This window comes from Lampetra fluviatilis, chromosome 48, assembly GCF_964198595.1.
Source record: "Lampetra fluviatilis chromosome 48, kcLamFluv1.1, whole genome shotgun sequence".
NCBI classification, from domain to species: Eukaryota; Metazoa; Chordata; class Hyperoartia; order Petromyzontiformes; family Petromyzontidae; genus Lampetra; species Lampetra fluviatilis.
In genome coordinates, this window is record NC_136322.1 from 3,424,649 (window position 1) to 3,445,288 (window position 20,640).

Below are 20,640 nucleotides of genomic sequence, written 5' to 3' on the forward strand. Positions count from 1 at the left end.
GTTCAAAGGCCGGCGGGATCGCAAAAGAGCGGGAAATCCTAGGCTCAGGATTGGTCGAGAGACCAAGGCGGTCGGGACGGGGGCGCCTAGCCTTTGATGTGAATAGTTTAAAAGAAAACGCAGGGGCAGTAGGGAACTCTCTTCTTCTGGAGTTTGGACACGGGGTCAGCGACGAAGGAGTCATCGGGCGAGCCGCTAGATTGTCTGCAGGACGATCTGAGCGCCGCAAGGTCACCAAGGACTACAGACGGTATCGTGTTGCGCGCCTTACAACACCTCAGAGCGGAGGGTAGGATCCGTAGGAGAGGGTTAGTTCGGGGTAAGGACGAGTAGGAAAGCGGTTTAGCAGAGAGCGCAGCATAGAATAGGGCTACACGGCACCAGAGTGTGGGTTAGAAGCGCCTTGCTGTCCCGCACACACACACGGGTGGCTCGGTTGGTTAGCAAGGGCTAATAAAATCTCGAGCGTAGTAACAAAACCGTGTTGTTGGGTGTTTTTGGAACGTGGTATTAGCGTGCACTGCATTCGCGAGTGTGTGGTCGTTGTACGCATAAAGGCCGTGGTCTCTGTACGATTGTGCGGGTACGGAGGTGTGTGCGTTAACGCCCGGGGAGAGCACTTTTGGTGTGTTGGCGTGACTACGCAGCCGTGTGAGAGGAGAATCGTCCTTGTACGATATTTGTGTTGACGTGCACGCGCGAGTGGGGGAGGGGACGAGTCGTCGTGTCGGCGTGTGCCCCGCTTGCGTGCGCTCGTTACTTGCGTAAGCTCTCGGCGTGCGTAATCGGCGTGCCCAAGGTGCGCGATCGTAACGTGGGCGGCCAGCGCGGCGCAGAGCGGCGCAGGAGTGGGTATCGCGTGTGGAGCTGTATGCGTGTGTGCGCGCACGTTCACGACGTGTGTAACACAGGTGCGCGATCCTAACGTGAGTGGTCAGGGTTGGGTGAGTGCCGTGCAGAGCTGTGTGTGGGTGTGCGCGTGCGTGGTTATCCATGCCTGCTACGCGGACCCGCGGTGGAGGGGAACCCTCGGGTGACGGCTCCCACACCCTGGGTGAGGAGCCTAGCGGCGGTTCGCTTAGCAGCGGGGGGGCGATTGATGATGTTAGTCCGGCCGTTAGTATTATCGAGGGAGGGATCTCGGGGGCTAGCGACCCCCACATAACACTGCGGCGCCGTGGGCGGATTTGAGATCGCACGACCACGGCGAGCTCAGAGAGCCCCGCAGTTAGAAACGCATACAAACACAAACACGGGTCAGCAAGGCAGATAGCTGGGATCAGGACCCGGGACGACTGATTGGTCGAAAGTTCAAAGGCCGGCGGGATCGCAAAAGAGCGGGAAATCCTAGGCTCAGGATTGGTCGAGAGACCAAGGCGGTCGGGACGGGGGCGCCTAGCCTTTGATGTGAATAGTTTAAAAGAAAACGCAGGGGCAGTAGGGGACTCTCTTCTTCTGGAGTTTGGACACGGGGTCAGCGACGAAGGAGTCATCGGGCGAGCCGCTAGATTGTCTGCAGGACGATCTGAGCGCCGCAAGGTCACCAAGGACTACAGACGGTATCGTGTTGCGCGCCTTACAACACCTCAGAGCGGAGGGTAGGATCCGTAGGAGAGGGTTAGTTCGGGGTAAGGACGAGTAGGAAAGCGGTTTAGCAGAGAGCGCAGCATAGAATAGGGCTACACGGCACCAGAGTGTGGGTTAGAAGCGCCTTGCTGTCCCGCACACACACACGGGTGGCTCGGTTGGTTAGCAAGGGCTAATAAAATCTCGAGCGTAGTAACAAAACCGTGTTGTTGGGTGTTTTTGGAACGTGGTATTAGCGTGCACTGCATTCGCGAGTGTGTGGTCGTTGTACGCATAAAGGCCGTGGTCTCTGTACGATTGTGCGGGTACGGAGGTGTGTGCGTTAACGCCCGGGGAGAGCACTTTTGGTGTGTTGGCGTGACTACGCAGCCGTGTGAGAGGAGAATCGTCCTTGTACGATATTTGTGTTGACGTGCACGCGCGAGTGGGGGAGGGGACGAGTCGTCGTGTCGGCGTGTGCCCCGCTTGCGTGCGCTCGTTACTTGCGTAAGCTCTCGGCGTGCGTAATCGGCGTGCCCAAGGTGCGCGATCGTAACGTGGGCGGCCAGCGCGGCGCAGAGCGGCGCAGGAGTGGGTATCGCGTGTGGAGCTGTATGCGTGTGTGCGCGCACGTTCACGACGTGTGTAACACAGGTGCGCGATCCTAACGTGAGTGGTCAGGGTTGGGTGAGTGCCGTGCAGAGCTGTGTGTGGGTGTGCGCGTGCGTGGTTATCCATGCCTGCTACGCGGACCCGCGGTGGAGGGGAATCCTCGGGTGACGGCTCCCACACCCTGGGTGAGGAGCCTAGCGGCGGTTCGCTTAGCAGCGGGGGGGCGATTGATGATGTTAGTCCGGCCGTTAGTATTATCGAGGGAGGGATCTCGGGGGCTAGCGACCCCCACACACCGCCGCACTGCCCCCCATCACCCCCCCCCCCCCACATAAACACGCACCCGCACCCACGTAGGGCCTCGTGGTCGGGTCACCTACCCTGAGTTTTCACCCGAGGGCCCCCTAGGGGGGTTACCCCACGGTTTCTCAGGGCCAGGGAATTGGACAGGACCCTTCCCAGGCCAAGTAACACTGCGGCGCCGTGGGCGGATTTGAGATCGCACGACCACGGCGAGTGTGGTGCCACAGCGACGGGGCCGCTCGGCCGAGCCAGGGAGCCGCCCGGCTTCCACCGCCGCACTGCCCCCCATCACCTCCCCCACATAAACACGCACCCGCACCCACGTAGGGCCTCGTGGTCGGGTCACCTACCCTGAGTTTTCACCCGAGGGCCCCCTAGGGGGGTTACCCCACGGTTTCTCAGGGCCAGGGAATTGGACAGGACCCTTCCCAGGCCAAGTAACACTGCGGCGCCGTGGGCGGATTTGAGATCGCACGACCACGGCGAGCTCAGAGAGCCCCGCAGTTAGAAACGCATACAAACACAAACACGGGTCAGCAAGGCAGATAGCTGGGATCAGGACCCGGGACGACTGATTGGTCGAAAGTTCAAAGGCCGGCGGGATCGCAAAAGAGCGGGAAATCCTAGGCTCAGGATTGGTCGAGAGACCAAGGCGGTCGGGACGGGGGCGCCTAGCCTTTGATGTGAATAGTTTAAAAGAAAACGCAGGGGCAGTAGGGAACTCTCTTCTTCTGGAGTTTGGACACGGGGTCAGCGACGAAGGAGTCATCGGGCGAGCCGCTAGATTGTCTGCAGGACGATCTGAGCGCCGCAAGGTCACCAAGGACTACAGACGGTATCGTGTTGCGCGCCTTACAACACCTCAGAGCGGAGGGTAGGATCCGTAGGAGAGGGTTAGTTCGGGGTAAGGACGAGTAGGAAAGCGGTTTAGCAGAGAGCGCAGCATAGAATAGGGCTACACGGCACCAGAGTGTGGGTTAGAAGCGCCTTGCTGTCCCGCACACACACACGGGTGGCTCGGTTGGTTAGCAAGGGCTAATAAAATCTCGAGCGTAGTAACAAAACCGTGTTGTTGGGTGTTTTTGGAACGTGGTATTAGCGTGCACTGCATTCGCGAGTGTGTGGTCGTATGCATAAAGGCCGTGGTCTCTGTACGATTGTGCGGGTACGGGGGTGTGTGCGTTAACGCCCGGGGAGAGCACTTTTGTGTGTCGGCGTGTGCCCCGCTTGCGTGTGCTCGTTACTTGCGTAAAGTGCGGCGCGGTGGTGGACCCCTGACCCCCGACCCCACGGCTCGAGCGCGTAATCGGCTGCGCATTGTTGTACGGTTTGTCTCGCGCGCACGGCGGCGGCGGCTTGAGTCGTTGTGTCGGCGTGTGCCCCGCTTGCGTGAGCTCGTTACTTGCGTAAGTTCACGACGTGTGTAACACAGGTGCGCGATCCTAACGTGAGTGGTCAGTGTTGGGTGAGTGCCGTGCAGAGCTGTGTGTGGGTGTGCGTGTACGTGGTTAACTATGCCTGCTACGCGGACCCGCGGTGGAGGGGAATCCTCGGGTGACGGCTCCCACACCATGGGTGAGGAGCTTAGCGGCGGTTCGCTTAGCAGCGGGGGGGCGATTGATGATGTTAGTCCGGCCGTTAGTATTATCGAGGGAGGGATCTCGGGGGCTAGCGACCCCCACAAATTGGTGTCAGAAGCGGTACGGACCCCCGCGTTACCTCACGCTAAAATAAGACTAATATTTACCGGCAGGGGGGCCCCTTCGTGGAAGGCATTCGCCCGCAATCTCTTAGGGGCTAAGGAAATTAATGGATGGACGGACGTGCAGGCAGTACGTCAACTTAATATGAATCTTGATGGGCGGGCAGCCGATTTTGTAGAAGCGTTACCCGCGAGCGCACAGACACAGCTAGAGGAGCTGATGCGCCGACTCGATCAGCGTTTTGGCACGCGTGACGAGGAGGAAGCAAAATCGGCCTTAGAGGCGCGCCGTCGCCAACCTGGCGAAGATCTCCGTGATTACGCCGAGGATGTGCGCGAGTTAACAAAGATCGCACGCCCGGGGTACGCAACGGAGGTTATTGAGGAACTGGCTGCCGAGAAAATCCAGCGGTACCTGTCTCGCACGGCGTGGTGGCAGCCAGACCTGAGCTGCCCACGTCTTCCCTTTAACATCCTTGTCGAGCGCGCACGTAAGTGTGAAAGAATTCACAGCGAACGCGCGCAGCTCCGGGGGCTGGGACGAGAGCGCGCCATTGCGAGCCTGCTCTCGGAAGACGAGGAGGAGGAACAGGAGCTCGCGAGGACGGTAAGGGGCCGGGAAAGAGAGCTTCCAGTGTCCCGCGAGACAACCCCGGGATGGGTTGCCGGTATACAAACGGGTATAAAGGATGTCTCCGGCCAGGTAACCCAGATAGACAACAAGGTAAACCAAGTAGGTGAGGAAACGAATAAAAATATGGCCAAACTGCAATCCTCCGTTGAGACCATCCGATCCGAAATGGGGGACCTACGCGCCACGGTGGGAGGGTTATCTGGGAGGGTAGCCCGACTAGAGGCGGAGGGTGGACAGCGGCGTAATGGGGGGGGAGGGAGTGGGCAGGGGGCCCACTACGGAGCCGCCCCCCCTCCCCGGGCATGTTATATGTGCGATCGCCGAGGGCATCTAGTGAGAGACTGTCCTGAAATCACCCGAGCTAGGCAGGCGCGGGTTAAACTCCAACGCCTCCTAGTGAGCGGACCAACTAGGGGTGCAATCGACGCGGTCCCGATACAAATAGACGGTAATGGTAATAATGGCGAGCGAGTGATCTCCACACAGGTTCCAACAACAACGCCCACGGAAACGGTGACTCCTGGCGACTGGCTACGGGAGCTGGTGGCGGGGATCACGGGGGCCATGTCGCTGGTGGAAGGGGAGGTACACGGAGTGCGTACCCGAATTCTGCTGGACACGGGGGCGGTGGCCTCGCTCGTGAGCGCAGCGCACTGCAGCGCGATCGGGGTCGACATGCGTCACCTGCAGGCACCGGACCGCGCGCTGCACACGGCGAGCGGAGCCGGAATGGGGCTGCTGGGGAGAGCCACCCTAGAGGTCCGCATAGGAAACCAGGTGTGCACACAGGAATTCTACGTTTCGAGTGTGTTGTGCCACGAGTGCATTGCAGGAACGGACCTCCTGGAAAAGTTGGGACTTAACGTACAGCCCCGGCAACGATGCGCTACGGTGGAGGGCAGCGGGGAGCGGATTCCGTTCCTAGGACAGGAGCCGAATCGCCCACGCTTCACACCCGTGGCCGCTACGCTGGTGTCGGCCGTCACCATCGGGCCTCTCGCCGAGATGCTGGTGCCAGTGGCAACCCTCTCCACCGACCCAACCCACCGACCATCGGGCGAGGTAATGCTGACTCCTCACCCGAAGTTGGCATCGCGGTACGGGGTGGTAGGGTCAGCCACACTGGTAAACGCAGATGGGGGCCGGCTGTTTATACGTGTGTTTAACCCACACAGTACCCCGGCAATGATACGACGACGCACCCCGGTAGCCACCGTACACCCCCTGCACGCTCGCCACTCGAACGACTCGGTGTTCGCACTCTGGGCGGAGGACCCTGGCCGCCCCGAGGACAGCCAGGATCTGGCCTGGCGGGTCGGCCCGACCCCCCGAGCCGAGATTGTTCCCCTGCAGGATGCGTTACATGTGCCTTGGGCAGCCTTACCTAAGGGGGAGGCCGATCAGCTGCGCGGGTTATTGCGGGAGTACGCCGACGTGTTCAGTGAGCACGATTCGGACGTGGGCCGGACCGACCTGGTCAAGCACCAAATTGACACAGGTGCAGCCCGACCCATCAAACTCCCCGCATACCGAGTGGGCGCGCCTGAACGGACCCAGATCAAAGAGGCAGTCACGGATATGCTACGCGATAACATAATCCAGCCCTCCGCGAGCCCTTGGTCTGCCCCGGTGGTACTGGTAACGAAAAAGGACGGATCGACTCGGTTCTGCGTTGATTACCGAAAATTGAACGCAGTCACCCTCGGCGACGCTTTTCCCATCCCACGCATCGACGACACCTTCGACAGTCTCGCAGGAGCGCGGTATTTTTCCACCCTCGATCTGGCGTCCGGTTACTGGCAGGTGGAGATGACGGAGGAGGATCGGCCAAAAACAGCATTCACCACCCCGATGGGCCTGTTTGAGTTTCGAGTGTTGCCGTTCGGACTCACTAACGCGCCCGCGACGTTCCAGCGGTTGATGGAGTTGGTGATGCGGGGCTTGCAGTGGGAACAGTGCCTGATTTACCTGGACGACGTAATAGTGTTCAGTAGGTCGCTGTCCGAACACTGGTCCAGGCTGCGGGAAGTATTCCAGCGACTGCGAGCAGCCCATCTCAAGCTCAAGCCACGTAAGTGTTACATTGCGCAACGCGAGGTGGGGTACCTCGGACACCGAGTCAGCGAGGCAGGGGTGAGCACCGATCCCGAGAAGGTGCGTGCCGTAGTGGATTGGCCGCGGCCGAGGAACCTGACGGAGATCAGGTCATTCTTGGGACTCGCCACTTATTACCGTCGATTTGTAAAGGGATTCAGTGAGATTGCACGCCCCCTCACCCAACTCACCTCCCCTAAGAACCCCTATCAGTGGTCGGAGGCCTGCCAGACGGCTTTCACCACACTCAAAGACCACCTCACCCACACCCCCACCTTGGCTTTCCCAGATTTCACCACCGATTTTATTTTGGACACTGACGCCTGCAGCAGTGGGCTGGGCGCGGTGCTGTCGCAAGTGCAGGGTGGGACGGAGCGGGTCATCGCATACGCCAGTCGGACCCTGAGCGGGGCCGAACTGAACTATTGTGTAACCCGTCAGGAACTGTATGCTGTAATTTTCGCGTGTAAACAGTTCCGACCGTACTTGTACGGCAGGAAATGTCGTGTGCGCACCGATCATTATGCACTGCAGTTCCTCCTTACATTCAAGGAACCGCGGGGGCAGATGGCTCGATGGCTGGCGCAGCTGCAGGAGTACAACCTGCAGATCGAGTACCGAGCGGGGCGAACACACGCGAACGCGGACGCCTTGTCAAGACGGCCCGCGGTGCGCGCTGAGACGAGGGAGGGAGACGCCTGCCCGTGCTTCACGGGGGGACGCTGCCGCCAGGCAGCAGAACCCAAGGAGCGCGCGGAAACTAAACTCCCCCCCCCGAGAGAGAGTGCAGTGTGCGCCGCAGGAACCCCTGCAGAAGGAGCCCGGGGACAGACGGATCATCCCACCCCAACCGGGCGGATCCAAGAGGATGTCGGCTGCGCCTTCCCGGGCTTGGACGACGAGCAGCTGCGACAAACCCAGCAGCGGGATCCGGATCTGGCGGCGGTGGAGGCGGCACTGCGAGAGAGGAAGGATGCACTACCAGGGCCCTGGAGCGGTTTGTATGCCCGGTTGTGTGTAGAAAACGGGGTGGTGAGGGAACTGGCCGACGCTGGGCAGCCGGGGTGCATCTGCGTTCCCGCCCATGTGCGGCCCCAACTACTACGACTGGTACACGACCACCCGCTCGGGGGCCATGATGGGGAACGGCGCACCCGGGAGACTCTGCGTCGCCAGTATCTCTGGCCTAAATTAGCGCAAGATGTGGCCGCCTGGGTGCAGGGCTGCCGGGCCTGTCAGCAGTGTGGGCAAAAGCCGGCGAGGTACCAGGTACCCCTGAGGCCGTTCCGAGTCAGTCGGACGAATCAGTTGGTCGGAATCGACCTGCAGGGGCCCTTTCCACGATCCCACCGGGGCAACCGATATATTCTTGTAGCGGTGGAGTACTTCACCCGCTACCCCGTGGCGGTGGCTATCCCGGATAAAACAGCCCTCGTAGTGGCCCGGGCCTTCGTGGAAAACTACGTACTTAAGTGCGGGATCCCCGAACGAGTCATTACCGACCAGGGTAGTGAATTCGAGGCCGAACTATTCCAGGCGCTGTGCCGAGAGTTCGGGATCCAGAAGGACCGAACCACGGCATATCACCCCCAGGCGAACGGGATGGTAGAGAGGATGAACCAGACTCTGGCCGGGAAGCTTAAACGCATGGCGGCCGCGAATCAACAGGACTGGGACGAACACCTCCCCTATGCCCTGTTCGCCTACACCACCGCCGTTCACACATCTACAGGACAGACCCCGTTCCTAATGATGTTTGGTCGCGAGTCTCGCCTGCCCGCAGATCTGCTATTCGGTGTCCCTCCGCCGCAACGGGAGGAAGGGAGCCACCCCATGGAGCACTTGCTGGAGACCCTGCGAGAGGCCAGGGGCCGAGCCTACCCGCACGGAGAGGCCGCGCACCAGCGGCAAGAGCAGGGCGCCCGACCCCGTATGGAGCCCCCCTTCTACACTGCGGGCTCCGAGGTGTGGCTGTACACTCCCCGCGTGGGTGCCGGACAGGTGGGGAAGCTGACCACCTACTGGCGAGGACCCTGGATTGTGAGACGGCAGATCTCACCATGGACGGTGCTGATTCAGGGAGGAGAGAGGGGCCGGGAGATGGTGGTCAACATCCGCCGACTGAAGCCGTGGCGAGCAGCCCCCGAGGGGGGGAGCCCCGCCGTCCAAGTACCCCGAAACCCCGGGGTCCCCCCACCCCCCGTGCCCGGGGGCCTCGCGCAGTATATGGGCCCCACGGAGCCCCGGGCTCCGAGGGGCCCCGGGCGGGGCCGGGGGCGACGAGGACGGCGACCCTTAAACCCCACCGCCTCTGAGTTTGTCCCCCAGCCCGCAGGTGCCGGAGACCGAGGGGAGCCGTTGGAATGGAGGAGGAGACCACCGCCGGAGCCCCAGGAGACGGAGCCGCCACCCCCGAGGCCAGCCACAAGGGCCGGGCGAATCCCGCGGACCCCGCGGCGATACCTCGTGGGGGCAACCCAGGCGAGGTGCTCCAGTCAACCCGGGACGGGGACTGGCACCCCGGGGGGCTATGTGGTGCCACAGCGACGGGGCCGCTCGGCCGAGCCAGGGAGCCGCCCGGCTTCCACCGCCGCACTGCCCCCCATCACCTCCCCCACATAAACACGCACCCGCACCCACGTAGGGCCTCGTGGTCGGGTCACCTACCCTGAGTTTTCACCCGAGGGCCCCCTAGGGGGGTTACCCCACGGTTTCTCAGGGCCAGGGAATTGGACAGGACCCTTCCCAGGCCAAGTAACACTGCGGCGCCGTGGGCGGATTTGAGATCGCACGACCACGGCGAGCTCAGAGAGCCCCGCAGTTAGAAACGCATACAAACACAAACACGGGTCAGCAAGGCAGATAGCTGGGATCAGGACCCGGGACGACTGATTGGTCGAAAGTTCAAAGGCCGGCGGGATCACAAAAGAGCGGGAAATCCTAGGCTCAGGATTGGTCGAGAGACCAAGGCGGTCGGGACGGGGGCGCCTAGCCTTTGATGTGAATAGTTTAAAAGAAAACGCAGGGGCAGTAGGGAACTCTCTTCTTCTGGAGTTTGGACACGGGGTCAGCGACGAAGGAGTCATCGGGCGAGCCGCTAGATTGTCTGCAGGACGATCTGAGCGCCGCAAGGTCACCAAGGACTACAGACGGTATCGTGTTGCGCGCCTTACAACACCTCAGAGCGGAGGGTAGGATCCGTAGGAGAGGGTTAGTTCGGGGTAAGGACGAGTAGGAAAGCGGTTTAGCAGAGAGCGCAGCATAGAATAGGGCTACACGGCACCAGAGTGTGGGTTAGAAGCGCCTTGCTGTCCCGCACACACACACGGGTGGCTCGGTTGGTTAGCAAGGGCTAATAAAATCTCGAGCGTAGTAACAAAACCGTGTTGTTGGGTGTTTTTGGAACGTGGTATTAGCGTGCACTGCATTCGCGAGTGTGTGGTCGTATGCATAAAGGCCGTGGTCTCTGTACGATTGTGCGGGTACGGGGGTGTGTGCGTTAACGCCCGGGGAGAGCACTTTTGTGTGTCGGCGTGTGCCCCGCTTGCGTGTGCTCGTTACTTGCGTAAAGTGCGGCGCGGTGGTGGACCCCTGACCCCCGACCCCACGGCTCGAGCGCGTAATCGGCTGCGCATTGTTGTACGGTTTGTCTCGCGCGCACGGCGGCGGCGGCTTGAGTCGTTGTGTCGGCGTGTGCCCCGCTTGCGTGAGCTCGTTACTTGCGTAAGTTCACGACGTGTGTAACACAGGTGCGCGATCCTAACGTGAGTGGTCAGTGTTGGGTGAGTGCCGTGCAGAGCTGTGTGTGGGTGTGCGCGTACGTGGTTAACTATGCCTGCTACGCGGACCCGCGGTGGAGGGGAATCCTCGGGTGACGGCTCCCACACCATGGGTGAGGAGCTTAGCGGCGGTTCGCTTAGCAGCGGGGGGGCGATTGATGATGTTAGTCCGGCCGTTAGTATTATCGAGGGAGGGATCTCGGGGGCTAGCGACCCCCACACGAGCTCAGAGAGCCCCGCAGTTAGAAACGCATACAAACACAAACACGGGTCAGCAAGGCAGATAGCTGGGATCAGGACCCGGGACGGCTGATTGGTCGAAAGTTCAAAGGCCGGCGGGATCGCAAAAGAGCGGGAAATCCTAGGCTCAGGATTGGTCGAGAGACCAAGGCGGTCGGGACGGGGGCTCCTAGCCTTTGATGTGAATAGTTTAAAAGAAAACGCAGGGGCAGTAGGGAACTCTCTTCTTCTGGAGTTTGGACACGGGGTGAGCGACGAAGGAGTCATCGGGCGAGCCGCTAGATTGTCTGCAGGACGATCTGAGCGCCGCAAGGTCACCAAGGACTACAGACGGTATCGTGTTGCGCGCCTTACAACACCTCAGAGCGGAGGGTAGGATCCGTAGGAGAGGGTTAGTTCGGGGTAAGGACGAGTAGGAAAGCGGTTTAGCAGAGAGCGCAGCATAGAATAGGGCTACACGGCACCAGAGTGTGGGTTAGAAGCGCCTTGCTGTCCCGCACACACACACGGGTGGCTCGGTTGGTTAGCAAGGGCTAATAAAATCTCGAGCGTAGTAACAAAACCGTGTTGTTGGGTGTTTTTGGAACGTGGTATTAGCGTGCACTGCATTCGCGAGTGTGTGGTCGTTGTACGCATAAAGGCCGTGGTCTCTGTACGATTGTGCGGGTACGGAGGTGTGTGCGTTAACGCCCGGGGAGAGCACTTTTGGTGTGTTGGCGTGACTACGCAGCCGTGTGAGAGGAGAATCGTCCTTGTACGATATTTGTGTTGACGTGCACGCGCGAGTGGGGGAGGGGACGAGTCGTCGTGTCGGCGTGTGCCCCGCTTGCGTGCGCTCGTTACTTGCGTAAGCTCTCGGCGTGCGTAATCGGCGTGCCCAAGGTGCGCGATCGTAACGTGGGCGGCCAGCGCGGCGCAGAGCGGCGCAGGAGTGGGTATCGCGTGTGGAGCTGTATGCGTGTGTGCGCGCACGTTCACGACGTGTGTAACACAGGTGCGCGATCCTAACGTGAGTGGTCAGGGTTGGGTGAGTGCCGTGCAGAGCTGTGTGTGGGTGTGCGCGTGCGTGGTTATCCATGCCTGCTACGCGGACCCGCGGTGGAGGGGAATCCTCGGGTGACGGCTCCCACACCCTGGGTGAGGAGCCTAGCGGCGGTTCGCTTAGCAGCGGGGGGGCGATTGATGATGTTAGTCCGGCCGTTAGTATTATCGAGGGAGGGATCTCGGGGGCTAGCGACCCCCACAAATTGGTGTCGGAAGCGGTACGGACCCCCGCGTTACCTCACGCTAAAATAAGACTGATATTTACCGGCCGGGGGGCCCCTTCGTGGAAGGCATTCGCCCGCAATCTCTTAGGGGCCAAGGAAATTAATGGATGGACGGACGCGCAGGCAGTACGTCAACATAATATGAATCTTGATGGGCGGGCAGCCGATTTTGTAGAAGCGTTACCCGCGAGCGCACAGACACAGCTAGAGGAGCTGATGCGCCGACTCGATCAGCGTTTTGGCACACGTGACGAGGAGGAAGCAAAATCGGCCTTAGAGGCGCGCCGTCGCCAACCTGGCGAAGATCTCCGTGATTACGCCGAGGATGTGCGCGAGTTAACAAAGATCGCACGCCCGGGGTACGCAACTGAGGTTATTGAGGAACTGGCTGCCGAGAAAATCCAGCGGTACCTGTCTCGCACGGCGTGGTGGCAGCCAGACATGAGCTGCCCACGTCTTCCCTTTAACACCCTTGTCGAGCGCGCACGTAAGTGTGAAAGAATTCACAGCGAACGCGCGCAGCTCCGGGGGCTGGGACGAGAGCGCGCCATTGCGAGCCTGCTCTCGGAAGACGAGGAGGAGGAACAGGAGCTCGCGAGGACGGTAAGGGGCCGGGAAAGAGAACCTCCCGTGTCCCGCGAGACAACCCCGGGTTGGGTTGCTGGGTTACAGACCGGCATGGGAGATATAGCCGGCCAGGTAACCCAGGTGCAATCCTCCGTTGAGACCATCCGATCCGAAATGGGGGACCTAGACTCCGCGGTAGGAGGGCTAACTGGAAGGATAGCCCGACTAGAAGCAGAGTATGAGCAACAGCGCACGGGGGGAGGAGGGAGTGGGCAGAAAGTTCGCCACAGAGCCGCCACTCCTCCCAGGACGTGCTATGTGTGCGACCGTCGAGGGCATCTCATGAGGGACTGCCCTCAGCTCGCCCGTGCGAGGCCGATGCATAGGTCAAACACTAAGCCCCCCCTAGAGAGGGGACCACCGGGGGATGAAATCGACGTGGACCCGACCCAAACCAGCTGTAATAATAATGGCGAGCGAGTGATCCATAAACAGGTTACAACGACAACACCCAAGGGCGCAGGGACCTCGGGCGATTGGCTGCGGGAGCTGGTGGCAGGGATAACGGGAGCCACGTCGCTGGTGGAAGGCCAGGTGAACGGGCAGCGCACCCGGATCCTGTTGGACACGGGCGCCGTGGCATCTCTTATGAGCGCCGCGCACTGCAGCATGCTCGGGGTGGACGTGGGCTGCCTGCAGGCCCCGGATCGCGCGCTGCACACGGCAAGCGGAGCCGGGATGGGGTTGCTGGGGAAGGTCTCCCTCGAGGTCCGTCTAGGAAACCAGGTGTGCACACAGGAATTCTACGTTTCGAGTGTGTTGTGCCACGAGTGCATTTCAGGAACGGACCTCCTGGAAAAGTTGGGACTTAACGTACAGCCCCGGCAACGATGCGCTACGGTGGAGGGCAGCGGGGAGCGGATTCCGTTCCTAGGACAGGAGCCGAACCGCCCACGCTTCACACCCGTGGCCGCTACGCTGGTGTCGGCCGTCACCATCGGGCCTCTCGCCGAGATGCTGGTGCCAGTGGCAACCCTCTCCACCGACCCAACCCACCGACCATCGGGCGAGGTAATGCTGACTCCTCACCCGGAGTTGGCATCGCGATACGGGGTGGTAGGGTCAGCCACACTGGTAAACGCAGATGGGGGCCGGCTGTTTATACGTGTGTTTAACCCACACAGTACCCCGGCAATGATACGACGACGCACCCCGGTAGCCACCGTACACCCCCTGCACGCTCGCCACTCGAACGACTCGGTGTTCGCACTCTGGGCGGAGGACCCTGGCCGCCCCGAGGACAGCCAGGATCTGGCCTGGCGGGTCGGCCCGACCCCCCGAGCCGAGATTGTTCCCCTGCAGGATGCGTTACATGTGCCTTGGGCAGCCTTACCTAAGGGGGAGGACGATCAGCTGCGCGGGTTATTGCGGGAGTACGCCGACGTGTTCAGTGAGCACGATTCGGACGTGGGCCGGACCGACCTGGTCAAGCACCAAATTGACACAGGTGCAGCCCGACCCATCAAACTCCCTGCATACCGAGTGGGCGCGCCTGAACGGACCCAGATCAAAGAGGCAGTCACGGATATGCTACGCGATAACATAATCCAGCCCTCCGCGAGCCCTTGGTCTGCCCCGGTGGTACTGGTAACGAAAAAGGACGGATCGACTCGGTTCTGCGTTGATTACCGAAAATTGAACGCAGTCACCCTCGGCGACGCTTTTCCCATCCCACGCATCGACGACACCTTCGACAGTCTCGCAGGAGCGCGGTATTTTTCCACCCTCGATCTGGCGTCCGGTTACTGGCAGGTGGAGATGACGGAGGAGGATCGGCCAAAAACAGCATTCACCACCCCGATGGGCCTGTTTGAGTTTCGAGTGTTGCCGTTCGGACTCACTAACGCGCCCGCGACGTTCCAGCGGTTGATGGAGTTGGTGATGCGGGGCTTGCAGTGGGAACAGTGCCTGATTTACCTGGACGACGTAATAGTGTTCAGTAGGTCGCTGTCCGAACACTGGTCCAGGCTGCGGGAAGTATTCCAGCGACTGCGAGCAGCCCATCTCAAGCTCAAGCCACGTAAGTGTTACATTGCGCAACGCGAGGTGGGGTACCTCGGACACCGAGTCAGCGAGGCAGGGGTGAGCACCGATCCCGAGAAGGTGCGTGCCGTAGTGGATTGGCCGCGGCCGAGGAACCTGACGGAGATCAGGTCATTCTTGGGACTCGCCACTTATTACCGTCGATTTGTAAAGGGATTCAGTGAGATTGCACGCCCCCTCACCCAACTCACCTCCCCTAAGAACCCCTATCAGTGGTCGGAGGCCTGCCAGACGGCTTTCACCACACTCAAAGACCACCTCACCCACACCCCCACCTTGGCTTTCCCAGATTTCACCACCGATTTTATTTTGGACACTGACGCCTGCAGCAGTGGGCTGGGCGCGGTGCTGTCGCAAGTGCAGGGTGGGACGGAGCGGGTCATCGCATACGCCAGTCGGACCCTGAGCGGGGCCGAACTGAACTATTGTGTAACCCGTCAGGAACTGTATGCGGTAATTTTCGCGTGTAAACAGTTCCGACCGTACTTGTACGGCAGGAAATGTCGTGTGCGCACCGATCATTATGCACTGCAGTTCCTCCTTACATTCAAGGAACCGCGGGGGCAGATGGCTCGATGGCTGGCGCAGCTGCAGGAGTACAACCTGCAGATCGAGTACCGAGCGGGGCGAACACACGCGAACGCGGACGCCTTGTCAAGACGGCCCGCGGTGCGCGCTGAGACGAGGGAGGGAGACGCCTGCCCGTGCTTCACGGGGGGACGCTGCCGCCAGGCAGCAGAACCCAAGGAGCGCGCGGAAACTAAACTCCCCCCCCCCGAGAGAGAGTGCAGTGTGCGCCGCAGGAACCCCTGCAGAAGGAGCCCGGGGACAGACGGATCATCCCACCCCAACCGGGCGGATCCAAGAGGATGTCGGCTGCGCCTTCCCGGGCTTGGACGACGAGCAGCTGCAACAAACCCAGCAGCGGGATCCGGATCTGGCGGCGGTGGAGGCGGCACTGCGAGAGAGGAAGGATGCACTACCAGGGCCCTGGAGCAGTTTGTATGCCCGGTTGTGTGTAGAAAACGGGGTGGTGAGGGAACTGGCCGACGCTGGGCAGCCGGGGTGCATCTGCGTTCCCGCCCATGTGCGACCCCAACTACTACGACTGGTACACGACCACCCGCTCGGGGGCCATGATGGGGAACGGCGCACCCGGGAGACTCTGCGTCGCCAGTATCTCTGGCCTAAATTAGCGCAAGATGTGGCCGCCTGGGTGCAGGGCTGCCGGGCCTGTCAGCAGTGTGGGCAAAAGCCGGCGAGGTACCAGGTACCCCTGAGGCCGTTCCGAGTCAGTCGGACGAATCAGTTGGTCGGAATCGACCTGCAGGGGCCCTTTCCACGATCCCACCGGGGCAACCGATATATTCTTGTAGCGGTGGAGTACTTCACCCGCTACCCCGTGGCGGTGGCTATCCCGGATAAAACAGCCCTCGTAGTGGCCCGGGCCTTCGTGGAAAACTACGTACTTAAGTGCGGGATCCCCGAACGAGTCATTACCGACCAGGGTAGTGAATTCGAGGCCGAACTATTCCAGGCGCTGTGCCGAGAGTTCGGGATCCAGAAGGACCGAACCACGGCATATCACCCCCAGGCGAACGGGATGGTAGAGAGGATGAACCAGACTCTGGCCGGGAAGCTTAAACGCATGGCGGCCGCGAATCAACAGGACTGGGACGAACACCTCCCCTATGCCCTGTTCGCCTACACCACCGCCGTTCACACATCTACAGGACAGACCCCGTTCCTAATGATGTTTGGTCGCGAGTCTCGCCTGCCCGCAGATCTGCTGTTCGGTGTCCCTCCGCCGCAACGGGAGGAAGGGAGCCACCCCGTGGAGCACTTGCTGGAGACCCTGCGAGGGGCCAGGGGCCGAGCCTACCCGCACGGAGAGGCCGCGCACCAGCGGCAAGAGCAGGGCGCCCGACCCCGTATGGAGCCCCCCTTCTACACTGCGGGCTCCGAGGTGTGGCTGTACACTCCCCGCGTCGGTGCCGGACAGGTGGGGAAGCTGACCACCTACTGGCGAGGACCCTGGATTGTGAGACGGCAGATCTCACCATGGACGGTGCTGATTCAGGGAGGAGAGAGGGGCCGGGAGATGGTGGTCAACATCCGCCGACTGAAGCCGTGGCGAGCAGCCCCCGAGGGGGGGAGCCCCGCCGTCCAAGTACCCCGAAACCCCGGGGTCCCCCCACCCCCCGTGCCCGGGGGCCTCGCGCAGTATATGGGCCCCACGGAGCCCCGGGCTCCGAGGGGCCCCGGGCGGGGCCGGGGGCGACGAGGACGGCGACCCTTAAACCCCACCGCCTCTGAGTTTGTTCCCCAGCCCGCAGGTGCCGGAGACCGAGGGGAGCCGTTGGAATGGAGGAGGAGACCACCGCCGGAGCCCCAGGAGACGGAGCCGCCACCCCCGAGGCCAGCCACAAGGGCCGGGCGAATCCCGCGGACCCCGCGGCGATACCTCGTGGGGGCAACCCAGGCGAGGTGCTCCAGTCAACCCGGGACGGGGACTGGCACCCCGGGGGGCTATGTGGTGCCACAGCGACGGGGCCGCTCGGCCGAGCCAGGGAGCCGCCCGGCTTCCACCGCCGCACTGCCCCCCATCACCCCCCCCACATAAACACGCACCCGCACCCACGTAGGGCCTCGTGGTCGGGTCACCTACCCTGAGTTTTCACCCGAGGGCCCCCTAGGGGGGTTACCCCACGGTTTCTCAGGGCCAGGGAATTGGACAGGACCCTTCCCAGGCCAAGTAACACTGCGGCGCCGTGGGCGGATTTGAGATCGCACGACCACGGCGAGCTCAGAGAGCCCCGCAGTTAGAAACGCATACAAACACAAACACGGGTCAGCAAGGCAGATAGCTGGGATCAGGACCCGGGACGGCTGATTGGTTGAAAGTTCAAAGGCCGGCGGGATCGCAAAAGAGCGGGAAATCCTAGGCTCAGGATTGGTCGAGAGACCAAGGCGGTCGGGACGGGGGCTCCTAGCCTTTGATGTGAATAGTTTAAAAGAAAACGCAGGGGCAGTAGGGAACTCTCTTCTTCTGGAGTTTGGACATGGGGTGAGCGACGAAGGAGTCATCGGGCGAGCCGCTAGATTGTCTGCAGGACGATCTGAGCGCCGCAAGGTCACCAAGGACTACAGACGGTATCGTGTTGCGCGCCTTACAACACCTCAGAGCGGAGGGTAGGATCCGTAGGAGAGGGTTAGTTCGGGGTAAGGACGAGTAGGAAAGCGGTTTAGCAGAGAGCGCAGCATAGAATAGGGCTACACGGCACCAGAGTGTGGGTTAGAAGCGCCTTGCTGTCCCGCACACACACACGGGTGGCTCGGTTGGTTAGCAAGGGCTAATAAAATCTCGAGCGTAGTAACAAAACCGTGTTGTTGGGTGTTTTTGGAACGTGGTATTAGCGTGCACTGCATTCGCGAGTGTGTGGTCGTTGTACGCATAAAGGCCGTGGTCTCTGTACGATTGTGCGGGTACGGAGGTGTGTGCGTTAACGCCCGGGGAGAGCACTTTTGGTGTGTTGGCGTGACTACGCAGCCGTGTGAGAGGAGAATCGTCCTTGTACGATATTTGTGTTGACGTGCACGCGCGAGTGGGGGAGGGGACGAGTCGTCGTGTCGGCGTGTGCCCCGCTTGCGTGCGCTCGTTACTTGCGTAAGCTCTCGGCGTGCATAATCGGCGTGCCCAAGGTGCGCGATCGTAACGTGGGCGGCCAGCGCGGCGCAGAGCGGCGCAGGAGTGGGTATCGCGTGTGGAGCTGTATGCGTGTGTGCGCGCACGTTCACGACGTGTGTAACACAGGTGCGCGATCCTAACGTGAGTGGTCAGGGTTGGGTGAGTGCCGTGCAGAGCTGTGTGTGGGTGTGCGCGTGCATGGTTATCCATGCCTGCTACGCGGACCCGCGGTGGAGGGGAATCCTCGGGTGACGGCTCCCACACCCTGGGTGAGGAGCCTAGCGGCGGTTTGCTTAGCAGCGGGGGGGCGATTGATGATGTTAGTCCGGCCGTTAGTATTATCGAGGGAGGGATCTCGGGGGCTAGCGACCCCCACAAGGGCGTAGACCACGTCCATGGCGGTGACGGTCTTGCGCTTGGCGTGCTCCGTGTAGGTGACGGCGTCGCGGATGACGTTCTCAAGGAAGACCTTCAGGACGCCGCGGGTCTCCTCGTAGATGAGGCCCGAGATGCGCTTCACACCTCCGCGGCGAGCGAGGCGGCGGATGGCGGGCTTGGCGATGCCCTGGATGTTGTCGCGCAGCACCTTGCGATGGCGTTTTGCGCCTCCCTTGCCGAGCCCCTTACCGCCTTTACCGCGTCCAGACATTCCGACTACTTCTGACAAAGCTCGCGAGAGACTGCGCGCTCAGCTTGCAGCAGCAGCCGCCTTTATACCCGAAGCGTGGTGACGTCACCGACCACTCCTGCCCTCCGCGATGGCTCCGCCTTAAACCTTAGACCTTTAACCTCTGTGACGAAGAAAACCCTCCACTGTCGTCAATAACACTTCCTTGACATGCATAATATGCGACGTTTTGGGCAATGACCCTTCTTCGAAGCACTCTGTAATGATATTGGCACACCCGCAGCGAACGCGAGAGGAACGCGATCTGTTGCAAGATTGCACGTGGAGTGAATAATCGGTGTAAGGTCTTGTTTTCAAGTGAACAAGATGAACTAACTTTATAATCGTGTGAAGCTAAACGGCTTCCAACACAATAGTTGAGTGAACGTCACCTGTGGTGCCACAGCGACGGGGCCGCTCGGCCGAGCCAGGGAGCCGCCCGGCTTCCACCGCCGCACTGCCCCCCATCACCCCCCCCACATAAACACGCACCCACGTAGGGCCTCGTGGTCGGGTCACCTACCCTGAGTTTTCACCCGAGGGCCCCCTAGGGGGGGTTACCCCACGGTTTCTCAGGGCCAGGGAATTGGACAGGACCCTTCCCAGGCCAAGTAACACTGCGGCGCCGTGGGCGGATTTGAGATCGCACGACCACGGCGAGCTCAGAGAGCCCCGCAGTTAGAAACGCATACAAACACAAACACGGGTCAGCAAGGCAGATAGCTGGGATCAGGACCCGGGACGACTGATTGGTCGAAAGTTCAAAGGACGGCGGGATCGCAAAAGAGCGGGAAATCCTAGGCTCAGGATTGGTCGAGAGACCAAGGCGGTCGGGACGGGGGCGCCTAGCCTTTGATGTGAATAGTTTAAAAGAAAACGCAGGGGCAGTAGGGAACTCTCTTCTTCTGGAGTTTGGACACGGGGTCAGCGACGAAGGAGTCATCGGGCGAGCCGCTAGATTGTCTGCAGGACGATCTGAGCGCCGCAAGGTCACCAAGGACTACAGACGGTATCGTGTTGCGCGCCTTACAACACCTCAGAGCGGAGAGTAGGATCCATAGGAGAGGGTTAGTTCGGGGTAAGGACGAGTAGGAAAGCGGTTTAGCAGAGAGCGCAGCATAGAATAGGGCTACACGGCACCAGAGTGTGGGTTAGAAGCGCCTTGCTGGCCCGCACACACACACGGGTGGCTCGGTTGGTTAGCAAGGGCTAATAAAATCTCGAGCGTAGTAACAAAACCGTGTTGTTGGGTGTTTTTGGAACGTGGTATTAGCGTGCACTGCATTCGCGAGTGTGTGGTCGTTGTATGCATAAAGGCCGTGGTCTCTGTACGATTGTGCGGGTACGGAGGTGTGTGCGTTAACGCCCGGGGAGAGCACTTTTGTGTGTTGGCGTGACTACGCAGCCGTGTGAGAGG

The 20,640-nt window shown here is 61.0% G+C and overlaps 1 protein-coding gene across 1 annotated transcript in view; it reads right to left on the minus strand.

Annotated features, from left to right (window-relative positions):
- Window positions 1-19,205, minus strand: part of LOC144948044 (histone H4 type VIII) — a 33,538-nt gene extending 14,333 nt beyond the window's left edge. Inside the window, exon 1 of the mRNA XM_078877472.1 lies at window positions 18,933-19,205. Within this exon, the coding sequence (XP_078733598.1) occupies window positions 18,933-19,205 (273 nt within the window). The remainder of the gene's footprint in view (window positions 1-18,932) is intronic.
- Window positions 19,206-20,640: the final 1,435 nt, after the last annotated feature.